The sequence below is a fragment of the Canis lupus genome, chromosome 32 (genome assembly GCF_011100685.1).
Source record: "Canis lupus familiaris isolate Mischka breed German Shepherd chromosome 32, alternate assembly UU_Cfam_GSD_1.0, whole genome shotgun sequence".
Lineage (NCBI taxonomy): Eukaryota > Metazoa > Chordata > Mammalia > Carnivora > Canidae > Canis > Canis lupus.
In genome coordinates, this window is record NC_049253.1 from 26,119,181 (window position 1) to 26,133,769 (window position 14,589).

The 14,589-nt window shown below is 32.4% G+C and overlaps 1 protein-coding gene across 4 annotated transcripts in view; it reads right to left on the reverse strand.

The window, feature by feature from the left end:
* CCSER1 (coiled-coil serine rich protein 1) overlaps nucleotides 1-14,589 on the reverse strand; it is a 1,364,327-nt gene that overhangs the window by 884,121 nt on the left and 465,617 nt on the right. For all 4 annotated transcript variants that reach the window (XM_038582134.1, XM_038582135.1, XM_038582136.1 and 1 more), the window contains exon 6: nucleotides 6,420-6,627. In XM_038582134.1, the coding sequence (XP_038438062.1) occupies nucleotides 6,420-6,627 (208 nt within the window). The remainder of the gene's footprint in view (nucleotides 1-6,419; nucleotides 6,628-14,589) is intronic.

The following is a 14,589-nucleotide window of genomic DNA, read 5'->3' on the forward strand; positions in this document are numbered from 1 at the left end:
AAATCCTGACCACAGAAACCATAACGAACATTTGTTGTTTTCAGCACTACATAATTTTCTGGGGAGCAATACATACTTTGATTGCACTTTTAATTTTGTATCCTTGAACCAGGCTAAAATCATGTTTTATTATTCCTACTAGGTTCATTATTAACTTTTTCATAGATTTCCTAGAGATGTAAATATAAACAACTATATAATCTACTGATAGAAGTAGTTTTATATTTTCTCTCTAATATTAAAGTTTTTAATGCTTTTTCTTGCTTTATATCTAGCTAGGGCTTTAAAACAAAGTTCATTAAAAGTGTTGAGAGTGGACACCCTTACCTTGCTAATAATATTAAGGAGAAGCTTAGTTTCCTATCATTAAATATGAATACTAACTGTAGGAATAGAAGTTCCTTTCTACTAGTAGTGTGTGGAGAGGTTTTATTTTTTACCCATAAACTGATGTTCATTTTTTTCAAATGTGCTTTCTTCATGTATTTATATAATCACATGTTTTTTCTTTCTTTTAGCTCATTAATGTGGTGAATTACATTGATTCGTTTTAGAATGTTAAACAAACCTGTACTCTTATAATAAAACCAGCTAAGTCATTGTATATCTGTATGTTGCTCAATTTTATTTAATAATTTTAAAAGATCTTCACATCTAAATTTATAAAGGGAATTTTTCTGTTATTTCCTTTTACTTGTAAAGATTTTCCCAGATTTTTATAATAGGTTTATACAGCCATATCTAACAGGCTGAGATATGTATTCCTGTATTTCCTGATTTTTTTCTATAATGTTAGTCTTAGTTTTCTTAAATACTTGATAAAATTCAGCATTGAAGCTCCTGGGCTTAGATTTTTCTTTCTTAATAATAGTATCTATTTCTTTAATATAAATTGGAATATGCAGACTTTTATTTTCTTACTGTGTCACTTTGAGAAGTTAGATTTTTTCAAGAGATTTGTGCTTTTCATCTATATTGTTACATTTATTGTCATACTGTTGTTAAGAGTATTCCCTCGTTTTCCTTCGTGTCTTTAGGATTTGTACTGATTATTCCTGCCTTCACTCATTGATGAGATTTGTGTTTCTTGTTTTTTCTTTGTTGTTCTTCTTTTATTCTTCTACAGTCTATTTCTTTTAACCTCTCAAAAAAAAAAAACAATTGGGTTTCATAAATTTTCTATTCCTATTATCTCTTTTCAATGTTATTAATTTTTTTTCTTCATGTTTCTTTCTGTTACTTCATGTTCAATTTGTCCTTTTTTCTGGTTTCTTAAAGAAGAAACTTAGATCATCAATTATCACACTTTTTTCCTTTAAGTATAGACTTTTAAAACTATAAATTTTCTTCTAAACATGATTTTAATTATATACCACAAGTTTTGGATTATCATATTATGTTATCATCATCATTATCATCTCACTTGAAACACTAAAATTCCCCTCAAGGTTTTTACATTGATCCATTAGATATATAGATATTTGTTGTTCAATTTCCAATATTTAATGTTTCTCTAGCTATTTTATCATTCCTGACTCCTAATTTAATTCCATTGTTCTCAATATATAGATATATGTACAATGTCTAAACTTGAAATTTATTGAGATTCTTTTTTTATGACCCAGCATATATTCTGTCTTGGTGATGTTCCATATGGATTTGAAAAGACTGTATAATTCTATTATTAATTACAATAGTCCATGAATGTCAATGAGATTAAAGAAATTGGTAATTTTCAAATCTCCTGAAACTTTTCCGATTTTATCAATTCTTAACAGAGTTAAATCAACTATGATGTGAATTTGTCTATTTCTTCATTTAGTCCTGCCAGATTTTGCACCATATATTTACAAGCTACATAAACAGGCCATCCACATGTATAATTATGGTTTCCTGATGAACTGACTCTTTTATCAGTTTGAAATATAGGACTTTGATTGGGGTAATACGTCTTATATTTGTAACTATCTGACAGTACAACCATTCATTTTCCGGTGTTTGCAGTTTTAATGGCACGTCTTTTCCCAAGTTTTACTTTAAACACATTTTTTAAGCAAGCACAAACAAACAAACATAAAGCAGAGAAAAGAAACTTGTGATTTTATTATTTTTAAAAGAGAAATACAAAAAGAAGTTTAATTATTTGACTGCTATTGACATTTACATGGGTAATTACTTGCTTTGGGTAAAATTCCTTACTTTAAGATTGTCCACTATTGCTTTTCCTGTCTATAATTATCTATTACTGGAGCTAGTATTCTATAGGCTTTTCATCTGCTCTTGAAATGTGTTGATAGCAAATATGTCAGTGATAAATTCGTTGGAATCATTTTATTGAAATGTGCTTAACCCTCCCCCAAAAAACAAAAAAAGCCCAAAACTCTTAAATGCCTATTGAATAATGATGAATGGTGAAGTTAAAAGCACTCCAAATCACCATATATTTGTTAATCATATTTAAAATTTAAAAATAAGAAAAATACCTTTGAAATGTTCCATTATTATTTTTGGAGATAATAAAATTAAATAGTTTGAGCTATTAGGTTGTTGAGAAAAGAAAAATGAAAATAGGTAAGAACACTTTAGTTAATTACAAACTTAAATATTTATGGCTTTGTAAATTATATTGATTCTCAATAAATTATTCTCTGATTTTCACTAATCTAGCTTTATTATGAGAACAGACTCCTCTCAGGACATTAACTTCTTTTTTTACATGTTTAACATTTATCTAACTTTTCCCCCTTTCTTTTTTTCTTTTTTTTTTTTCCCCTTTGATGTCTCATGATTCAGAAAATTTGCTGGGTACATTCTAAGTTCTTATTTGTTAAATATAAACTAAAAAAGGCATAGGTAATAGTAGGAGATTACAAGCAATCTTAGATAAATATTTTTATTAGCTGTTACCTTTCTAGAAATTATACTACTCATCTCACTTGAAATCTCTTCCCAGTAGACTTCTTGATTAGTTACTACAGGATGAACAAATTTCATAAAAGAGTGACAAAAAGAGAACAGAGCAAACTAAAAGGGAAGAGAACAGAAACTTTCTCTGTAAATATTAAACATTCTCTTCTTATACAGATAGAATTATGTGGAATAAATTAACAAAAGAGAAAGTAAAAAATAACATAGTTTTCCCCCTTGCTACATTTTTTATCACTATGCTGAAGAATAAAATGACAATAAAATTTCTAAGGGTTCAAGTCAGCCTTTTTTTTTTTTTTAAATAAAGGAGTTAATGTTTGGATTTGTTTGGAACATGCATGTGCATTTTAATAATAGAAACTAATCTTCAAAAAGGGACAAAATTAAAAGTGTGAGATTCCATTCAAATTATCCACATTTAACCCGCCTCAAAATTAAAATTTAAGACATCAACAGAGCACCACTGGGAAAAATCTCAAATAGGAGCATTTTTTACTGGGATGTATTCAATTCAATTCATCAACTCCTTTTAAATTTAAAACTCAAATAATTGAAATCTTCTTCAGTTAAAAACTAATCTGTGTATAAAAGTAGGACTACTATGCATCATAAAAAATAATTAAAATAGGAATAACTGTTCTGTATTAAAACAGGAATTATTAATCTAAGACAAGTAATTGCTATTAAGCCCTAATTAAGTAATGAAATATATATTGCCTTTTGAAAGCTCCTGGCTTAGAGAACATTTTTTATAAATTTATTTATTTAAGTAATCTCTACATTTAACTCAAATTCACAACACTGAGATCAAGGGATCCCTGGGTGGCTCAGCAGTTTAGTGCCTGCCTTTGGCCTAGGGTGTGATCCTGGAGTCCTGGGATCGAGTCCCATATCAAGCTCCCTGCATGGAGCCTGCTTCTCCCTCTGCCTGTGTCTCTGCCTCTCTCTCTCTCTGTGTGTCTCTCATTAATAAATAAATAAAATCTTTAAAACAAAAAAACAACACAGATCAAGAGTTGCATGTTCTACTGACTGAGCCAGGGGCCTAGAGAATATTTAAATAAACAATTTTCTTTAAAGGCATCTATTAAAAAGACAACTAGAACAGCTGTCTATGCTAATCATATCATAATATTGCTTTTCTTGTTGACAATAAAGAATAAGACCCCGCTTTCTGGATGGGCTTAACGAACATGTAATCATTGCTCATTATTCAACAGCTTTAAAAACCAATTCTCTTCAGTTTCTTCAAATATTCTTTAATGAATATAAACAAATGGAAGTATAAAAACAAGCTTAATATATTCAGAACACTGACTCTATAGTGAATATCACTGAATGTTTTTTTTTTAATTTTTTTTAAATTTTTATTTATTTGTGATAGTCACAGAGAAAGAGAGAGAATGAGGCAGAGACACAGGCAGAGGGAGAAGCAGGCTCCATGCACCGGGAGCCTGACGTGGGATTCAATCCCCGGTCTCCAGGATCGCGCCCTGGGCCAAAGGCAGGCGCCAAACCGCTGCGCCACCCAGGGATCCCTGAATGTTTTTAAATTATAAAATTAAATACCCTTTGACATTTTCTGTCAGTTTTTCCTACTTTCCTTTTACTTGTTGATTTTTTAATTAAAACTCAGACCAAGGGAGAGGTAGAAAGCTCTAGCTGAGTAGTTGGACATTACAGACTTTGAGATTAATATCTTTTAAAACAACAAATGTTATTAAGTTTGCTTTGTTCAAAGAGATTCAGGCTGCATGGTAAGTCAGAGGTCAGGGAGCTTTGACAAGTGCAGCAAAACACTCATGTTGTCAGTATGGAAACCACACAGTCATACATACAGTGTGCTCTTAAATATTTAACAGGCTTACCAAAAATTAAAAGCTCTAATTTAAAGTGTTTGTCAATTCCTGTGGCATAATATTCCCATGTGGCTGATTTCAAGCTACCAAAATGACAAAAATGAACCTAATATTGGAAAATATGCACAACAGCTCTTACAGAGTATTTCCACATATAGATCCAATAGATATAATTAATAGAATTTAGTAAAATAAATAGAAAATAATGGGTTTTGAGTATTGGTTACCCTACTAAAATATAATGTGCTCCATTATAAATGCATATAATTTAATTTTTATGCCTGTCCTTAACTGGCACCTTATAAAATTCCTGAAATTCTAACAGTGATCAAATATAAAAGCACTACTCCTGCACACATGTCCCTGTATAGATAGATTCTAGACACAAAACCACTCAGCAATATAAAGTGGTATGGAATGCAGATATCCAGTTTTTATTTTAACAGCTGAGAAGAACACTAGACCAAAGGCCCCCAAAAGTCTCTGGTATCATTTCTCTTAAATTTCCTTCTCTCTTCTTAATTCCATTTCTGGCCTCTAGTGGTAGCTGCTAGCAGTATTATTACGTAAGTGTTTGAAAAGCTAATTATTAGTGATCATCTTTATAAAGGAACCATACTACTACTCATTCTAAATAGTTATATTTTTCTGTTCTCACATTATTTAATATTGACTCCTATCAATTAATACAAATCAATTGAACAATAATGGGATACAGTAAAAACTCACTAACTTTGGAGTCAGAAATCTCAGGCTGTTGTCTTGAATTCACACCTAGTAGAGGAAAGTCATTTAAAATTTCTGACCTCTCATTTTACATGTTTGAAACAATATTAATATGTATATAGTTTATAGAAATCCCCAAAGAAAACAGTATTGGCATTATAAAAATAAATCCATAATATACTTAAAATCCTAAAAAATGGTTGATTACTGGGCATAAAGAGGAAATAATCCATTACGCATTTTCCTAATTCATCATCTGAGCACAGACTATAGGAGGGCAACTGTATTCAGTGAGCAAAAATCAATCAGACATTCAGATTAGATTTTTCTAGACTGATTATTACTGGGACAAATGACTACATTACTTTTATGGTATATAAAATAAGCCTCAGTATTATTAAAATGAAATCCATTTAAGGCACCTGGGTGACTTACTCCATTGGATATCAGACTCTTAATTTTGGCTCAGGTCATGATCTCAGGGTAAGTGGGAATAAGCCCAGAGCCTGGCATGAAGCCTGTTTAGGATTCTCTTTCCTGCACTTGCTGCCCCTCCCGCACCTCTCTTAAAAAAATGAAGTCCATTTAATAGGTCTCTCAGTAGCTTTATAACAACAAATTAACAGATGATGCTCATTTCTCTTTAACCAACTTTGCCCAGGTTTGGTGTCAATTTATTCTTTCTCAATTCCTTCACAACATCTTAGAATTTCAGAGCTGAAGAGTACCTTATAAAGCAGAGCTCCACATCCTTCATTTGACATATAAGAAAAGCTAAGCTGCAAGAGGATACTTGACCCCTGCCCAAGTATCATGCAGTTAATTACCAACAGAGCAGGACTAACCAGTCCATAGACTCCCTTGTCTACCAGCACTGAAAGACATTAATCTTACGTAAACCATTACCTCTTGAAGAACTCTCTTCATCTTTAATAATAACGTCTTGACGGCTGTGCAGTCCTGTAACATCAGTCTGAAGGGCAGAGAATCAAGGCCTCCGTTTTCTTCCACACCTTGCAGGGGCCAGTCTGCAGATGGACTGCTGGGCATTCGGCTGATATGGGAACACCTGACTTCTTGATCAATGTCTTTTGTTAATTTCAGGGACAGATTCCTAACAAGAAAAAAAAAAAAAATTACAAATGTAGCATATTCACAGCAGTATTTTCCAAGCTGTTGATCAATGTCAGGAGTGAGCTAGAAAAAATTCCTTGTGACTGGCATCATTTCCTTTTATTAATCTGAAAATTCTGAGACCCTTCTGTCAAAATTATTAAATTGGTTAATTGTATTTTTAGTATTCAATGATAATCACTATTTTAGAATGTGATTTTTCCCCTTTCTAGAATTTCACTTATACATGATATCAATGTGCTTATACTTTCTTAAATTAACTCTTAAAATGTTGAAAATCAACAAAAATTACCAAAAAAGAAATTTCATAATTTTTTTTCTGAAAATGTTTAAAAATTCATTTTAAAAAAAGATTAAGAAAGCAAAAATTAAGAAAATAATTTTAATTATTATTTTAAAGTAGTAAAGCAATCAATGGCCATTTTAGGAGTTAAGAAAGATTTGTACACATAAAATTTTATATGAAAATAGTAAAATAAATGGAAGATACATAACTTCATATGTAATTAGTACATTTATCAAATGATCATTAAATTTTTAACATAGTAATGTGAGGAAAAACACACAACACACATATTTATCTTGTTCTACTTGATAATCAACAATTTCTTGAAAATATTGCACTTTCAAAATCCTCCAACATGACTCATATTGACAGTATAGGTAAAAGAAAAGATACTAAAGTTGACAATTTTCAAAATGTGCAGATCAGCAATCTTTTAAAAATCATACCAAAGAGGTGCTTATGAAAATAGTCCCTTTCATTGAGTTTTTCTGAATTTGTTTCCATTTCTCAAAACCAAGGGGCCTATACAATAATGACAACATGATAGCATAGCTCAGGGTATTTATAAAAAATAGTTTAGGACTTGTGCTCACTTTTACTGGCTTTTATGTATATTATTTCCTGAATTATATGACAAGGTCACTTAGCAACCTAAATGGAAAAAACAAAAAACAGAGTAGCCTTGTAACTTGCCATCAAGATTAGGAAAAGATGCCAATAAGAAATATATCCTCAATTAATCTTACTCAATTCTGATTATTCATAATAGTATAATTAATTTTTTAAACATTATATTTATTTATTTGAGAGAAAGAGAGAGTGACTGAGAGACAGAGAGAGAGAATGCGTGAACGGGGAGAAGCAGAGAATCCCAAGCAGACTCTAGACAGAGCTTTAGTCTGGACTCGATCTCCAGACCCATGAAATCATGACCTGAGACAAAATCACAAGTCCAACACTTAACCAACTGATTCACTGACTTACCCCCACAATAGTATAATTAATTTTTAAAGTATTGAATAATTAATAAATAAAAAACACTTTTGGATTACACTAAATTGTTTATCTTCACTTATACATTCATTGATCATAATTGTCCCTTGAAGTAATAAAATAGTAATTACCGTCTTCATTTTGTATCTATAATAAAATAATAAATAAATAGTAATAGGAGTGCCTGGGTGGCTCAGCCTGCTAAACCACCAGCTCTTGGTTTTGGCTCAGGTTATGAGATTGAGCCCTGCCTCAGGCTCTGCACTCAGAGGGAAGTCTGCTTCCTCTCTCCCTCTTCCTCTCCCCCACCCCACTCATACTCTCTCCCTCTAAAGTGAATAAATAATCTTAAGAAAAATAGTAATAGCTAAAAATTTTTGAGGGTTCATTTATAGGCCAAATACTATGCTAACCATTTCATGTGGGTCATTCATTCAAACCTTGAACAAATTCAAGAGGTAATGTAATAAGCATCTTAATCTTACATGAGGAAACAGGACCAGATAAATAACTTACCTCAGAGTTAAAAAGCTAGTAAGAAGTAAGCTTGAGATGAACAAAGTAGGCACTCTTGTGAGATATGACTTTATTTTTTTCCCTCATATAATGTAATTATATATAACAATGCTTAGTGCATCCCAGGTAATCTTATAAGGGTTTTTACATGTTAAACCCCTTAATAAAACTCTTTTAGATAGTACTGTTATCATCCCCATTTCACAGTTAAGGGAGTTTAATATCAGAGAGGTTAAGTCACATGCTTATGGTCACACAGCAAAGAAGGGACAGAGCTGAGATTTGAATGCAGACAGGGGGGGATCCCTGGGTGGCTCAGAGGTTTAGCGCCTGCCTTTGGTCCAGGGCGTGATCCTGGAGTCCAGGGATCGAGTCCCACGTCGGGCTCCCAGCATGGAGCCTGCTACTCCCTCTGCCTGTGTCTCTGCCTCTCTCTCTCTCTCTCTCTCTCTCTCATGAATAAATTAAAAAAAAATCTTAAAAAAAATGTGAATGCAGACAGGGCACTCAGCTCTAAACCACTACATGAGTGGATCTCATGTGAAAAACAAGTAAATAAGCCAAAAACTAAAACTAATAAACCAAAAAGATACAAATGAAAAACCCTACAATTATACAATAAATCATTTTTATCACTTTTAAAATATACTTTATCTAATATGACATTTATCTTAAATATGCACTTGTAAACTATACAATAATTCTTAAAGGTTTCCACTTCATCCTAGTGTTTTCTATCCTGTTTTCTCGAAGACTGAGAATAAAATGGAATATAAAAATTAGATTTCACAGTATGTGTAATACTTTACTTATGATAGGATTTCAAAGATTTAACAGGTTTTAGTTGTGAACTACCTTATGTGAACTATTCTGGCACATAGTAGGCCGATTTGGTAAATAATTGTACAACTGAAGTCGAAAAAATGAATACAATGAGTGAATAAATAAAACACATTTTTGTGAAAACCTATGCAATATGTCTCTCGTGTATACATAAATTTTTATGCAAGGAGAATTGTTATGCATTGCAGGGCTGCCATCCACAGTTCAAAATTTCCCAGCACTCTTACAATAAAGTAATTAAGCTAATGTTTTTATAATTCCTTTTAGTTAGAGTTCTACTTCTTTGAACCTATTTGTCCAATCACAGATCTAAACATCAGTGAAGACTGACAAAACCTTTCAGAAACCACACAGGTGTTAGATCTGTGACTAATTTCAGGAGTTTACTGAGGTTCTGTGGAGTAAAGTTTGACATTTACAAATCTAAGCATCTCAGTAATTTTCAGATAAGAATGGGCTATATACACAAAAATGCATTCAGAAGATAAACTAGCCATTTGTTTTATGCTTCAAAAAACTGAATGTATTTCTAATTCCAATAAGAGAAAATAATGGCATATTTTCAAAATTACAGAAAACATACATATTGTGTCCAGCAGAGCAACTGTGGCTTAAGTTGCAGAGCTTAATAGGATACAGTCACTGACCTCAAGAGGCTCACCACAGTTATTAACTTTTTAGTAGGTGATACCAAAAAAGTATCAGTTACAGTTGACCCTTGAACAGCATGGATTTGAACTGTGTGGATCCACTTATATGTGGACTGTTTTCGATAATTATAGTACAATGTATGTTTTTTCTCTTCTTTGTGACTTTCTTCATAACATTTTATTTTCCCTAGCTTACTTTATTATAAGAATACAGTACGTAATATACATAACATACAAAGTATGTGTCAGTTGACTGTTACTAGTAATGCTTCCATTCAATCCTAGGCCACTTGTAGTTAATTTGGGGTCAGTAGGGTATCCCTGAGTGGCTCAGTGGTTTAGTGCCTGCCTTCGGCCCAGGGTATGATCTTGGAGTCCTGGGATCGAATCTCACATCAGGCTCCTTTCATGGAGCCTGCTTCTCCCTCTGCTTCTCTCTCTCCCTGTCTCTTATGAATAAATAAATAAAATCTTTAAAAAAAATTTGAGGGGGGAATCAAGTTACCCACAGATTTTTGACTGTTCAGGGTGTCAGTGCCTGTAACTCCTAGGTTGTTCAAGGGTGAACTGTAATTTTCTTTTGTCCATGAAAAATGAATATTTTTACCTCAAAACATTTTACTTCTATGGGAAAAATAGTTGGCTACAAGACCACCATAATTAAAATCATTCTTAATTAGGTTGAGGTAGTTGGTGAAACGGGCCATTAACAGGGTGACTACTCAGTAGCACAGGATAGCACAGCCATCCTACTGTATGTTTATGACTATTATATTTCTGATCACTAGGTCTGTAAGGCTTACTACTGTTATATATTTTAAATCTCAATCTTTTTAACAATAGACTTTTACTGGACCAAAGATACCCAAGTGTCTCTGGGCAAATTCACCTAATAAAAAAAACAATCTCTGTAGTTGATAAGAAAAAGAGAAAAATCTTTTACTATAAAGTCAAAGTTGCCTTTCACACAGACCACCTATAAGGCCAGTAGGATAAAGCTAGGTTCAGGTACTCTCCTGTCCCTGCATTAGCAGGGATCACTGGATAATACAATCTGTGCATTTTGGAACATATAGCCCTCTGCCTGTCAACTCTCTGAATTATTATAGTTTCAGAAAAGTGAACAAATATGCATTCTATCAAAGATGTTACACAGTCCCTTAACTTGGCCAAAAATGCAGGGGTTGTGGCGGATATTGAGGCCTGATACAGTGGTTCATTAATCAGCATAACCAGTATAAACAAACAACGACACTATAACTCCACCGAACACATTTATATATAGTCCCCCCCTCTGTGTCAACTCCATGGATCTTCAGTAGAATTTTTCAGTAACTTTTACACTTGTCTGTTGCTCATGAATGCTGTCCAAGTCTTTATAATTTAAAATTTAACAGTTAGCTTTTCTACAACAAAGGAAGCCATCAGCAAAATGAAAAGGCAACCTGGTGGATGGGAAATATATTGCAAATGATATATCTAATAAGGAATTAAAATCAAAAATATGTAAAGAACTTATACAACTGAACACCAAAAAAACAAATAATCCAATTAAAAAATGGGCAGAGGACCTTAATAGACTTTTTTTTTTTTCAAAAAGACATATAGATGACAGACACATGAAAAGATACTTGATATCACTCATCATCAGGGAAATACAAATCAAACCTCAAGGAGATGTCACTTTACACCTATCAGAATGGCTAAAATCAAAAGGACAAGAAATAATAACTGCTGGCGAGATGTAGAGATAAAGGAATGCTAGTATACTGTCATAAAGGATGTAAATTAGTGCTGCCCCTGTAGGTAATAGTATGGTGGTTCCTCATAATATTGAGAAATAGAAATGCCATAGATCCAATATTTCCACACTGGGTATTTACCCAAATAAAACAAAAACATTAACTTAAAAATATATATGCACTTTGATGTTTATTACAGCATTATTTATAATACCCAAGATATGGAAGCAACCTAAGTGTCCATCAATAGATGAATGGATAAAGAAGATGTGGTTTATGTATATAATGGAATATTATTCAGTAATTAAAAATAATAAGATCTTGCCATTTGTGACAACATGGATATATCTAGGAGGCATTATGCTAATTGAAAGAAGTCAGATGGAGAAAGATAAATATCATATGATTTTGCTTACATGTGGAATCTTAAAAAATATCAAACAGAAAACTTAAAAAAAAAAAAAACCCCATAAAAATAGACACTTTAAATATAGAGAACCAGTGGTTGCCTGAGTGGGGGGAAGATCACAGAATGGGTAAAATGGATGAATGGGAGTGGAAGGTAAAGGCTTACAGTTATGAAATGAATAGTAAGTCATGAGGATAAATGGTATAGCATAGGGAATACTGTCAATAGTATTATAATAGCGTTGTATGGTGACAGACAGCAGCCACACCTGGGGTGAGCTTAGCATAATGGATAGCGTTGTCAAATCACTGCTGATACAGTATTGATATACTGATATTAACTAATATAGTATTGTGTGCCAACTATGCTTCAATAATTGATCAGGTAAATAATTTTTTAAAAAAGAAAATTTCACCTCAATGAGAAAGTACTGGACCCTGTGCTCCAGACAAAAAGAGAAATAAAATTATTTTGATAAGCACAAGAATGAAAATTAAGCTATTCAGATAAAGAGTATATGGAATCATTCTGTTATTATTTCTTACAACTGCACTGAATCTATAATTATCTCAGAATAAAAAAGTTTAATTTAAAAATTACCAACATTTAGATAAAGTTGAATTGAAACTTATGGTCCTTTCTCAGTCTGTAAGAACCACAAAAATAAAGGTTTCGAGTAAGATTAACAGTGCAACTCATAAACTTTACATTAAATGTATTCTTGAAAGTTTCAACTTAAAAAACTTGAGTTTCAACTGCCACTTTAAACATTTAACTAAAACTGCAATAGTGAATTCACTTTGTACTTTTATCAGTAGAATTCTTTGTCTGAAACGAATTTTCTAATCTAGTTCAAAAGTTCTGCTGCAATTCTATTTTCAATATGACAAACAACTTTAATAAGAAAATAGATATCTTGACATAACCTTAGAGTGATTAAAGGATTTTTCCTTACAAGGGAGAAAAAATAAAACATTATTTTCATTATTTTTTTTCTCAGTTATAAGAAGCACTATCATTTTGATAGTGAAAAATTTTCTTTCCATCACATCATTTGAAAACTTCCCAATATAATTGTCCAAATGGCTAAAAAAATACAAGATCATGTCAGTTGCAAAGGACTGATGCTCTTAGCTCTCTTAGAAGCCATTCCTTATTTACTGCACTGACACCTTTCATTACGGAGAATGTCTATGGCCATAAGCTATCTCAATGATTTACAATTTATAATGTGGCTGTGATTTCTGAAGCAGATTTCCAAGGAACGGAAAGAAAAAGTAATCTCTATTTGCCCACCACAATAAATAAACATGCGCATACAACTGCCTTCCAAAGCTTCATTAAGTAGATCTGCAGAAAATAATAGTTTCTAAAAACTTTACGTTTGGAAGAAACTGATTTTTATTTTATTTGCATTTCAAAAAGCACTGGGTTATTTACGGTAAATTAAATTTTAACTTGAATAATTCTGAGAGAGACACAAAGATACAAATCTATATTAACAGATTGGCATTCCAGAACTAAAAACTGTCTGCTTAAGAAACTAACTACAAAAAGGCTATTGTTGATAAATAAGCTATTCTTCTCACATTTCCTTTCAAAATATATTGTTTATTTGAAAGTGTCATTTTGGGGGGGGGGACACCTTATATGTCAAATCGTTTTATGGTTGGATATTTAACTGAATTCCTGGAAGGGATGGAACCATCATTCATCCCTCTGCAGTAGTACAAGTGTAGTGGTTATAAAAACTTTGTAGCACTTTATATTTAAATATAAATTTACATTTGAGAAAGACTTCACTACTACCTGAAGTAATGGGTAGAAAAAAAAGCAAGATATGGAGAAACACAAGCTAAAATACAAATATCTTAACATTACCAACAAAGTCCTCCATAATGTAGCAACTGTCTGCCTCAAAATACCTTATTTTATAACAACTGTCTCCTTGTTTTTTAAGCCTCAATTACAGTAGCTTTCATTCAGCTGCTTACCCTTGCACTTTCAGATCTCCTCCTTTAAAAAAAAAAAAAAGTTTTATTTATTTATTTCAGAGAGAGAGTGAGCATAGAAGCATGAGTGGACGAGGAAGGGCAGATGAGAAGCAGACTCCCTGCTGAGCGGGGAAGCCCAATGCAGGATGCAATCCCAGGATCCTGGGATCATGACCTGAGCTGAAGGCAGATGCCTAACCAACTGAGCCACCCAGGCATTCCCAGATATCCCTTTAAAATACAACACTTCTTAAGGAAACCACCTTCGCATCTATACAAACATACACAGGTTCCTTTTTACTATGCTAAGCCTTCTTTTATAGCACTTAGCACAATGCAGTTAAAACATTAATTTTGAAGAGACCTCTGCTGAACTACACTCCACCTCCTCTTCCAAATATAAAGAAATATTGAATGAATTATAACATACTTATTTTTAAATATATTACAGTGCAGGAGGGAAACACAGAAAATTTTCTAGATGCTAAAAGGGCAAAATTAAAACAGCA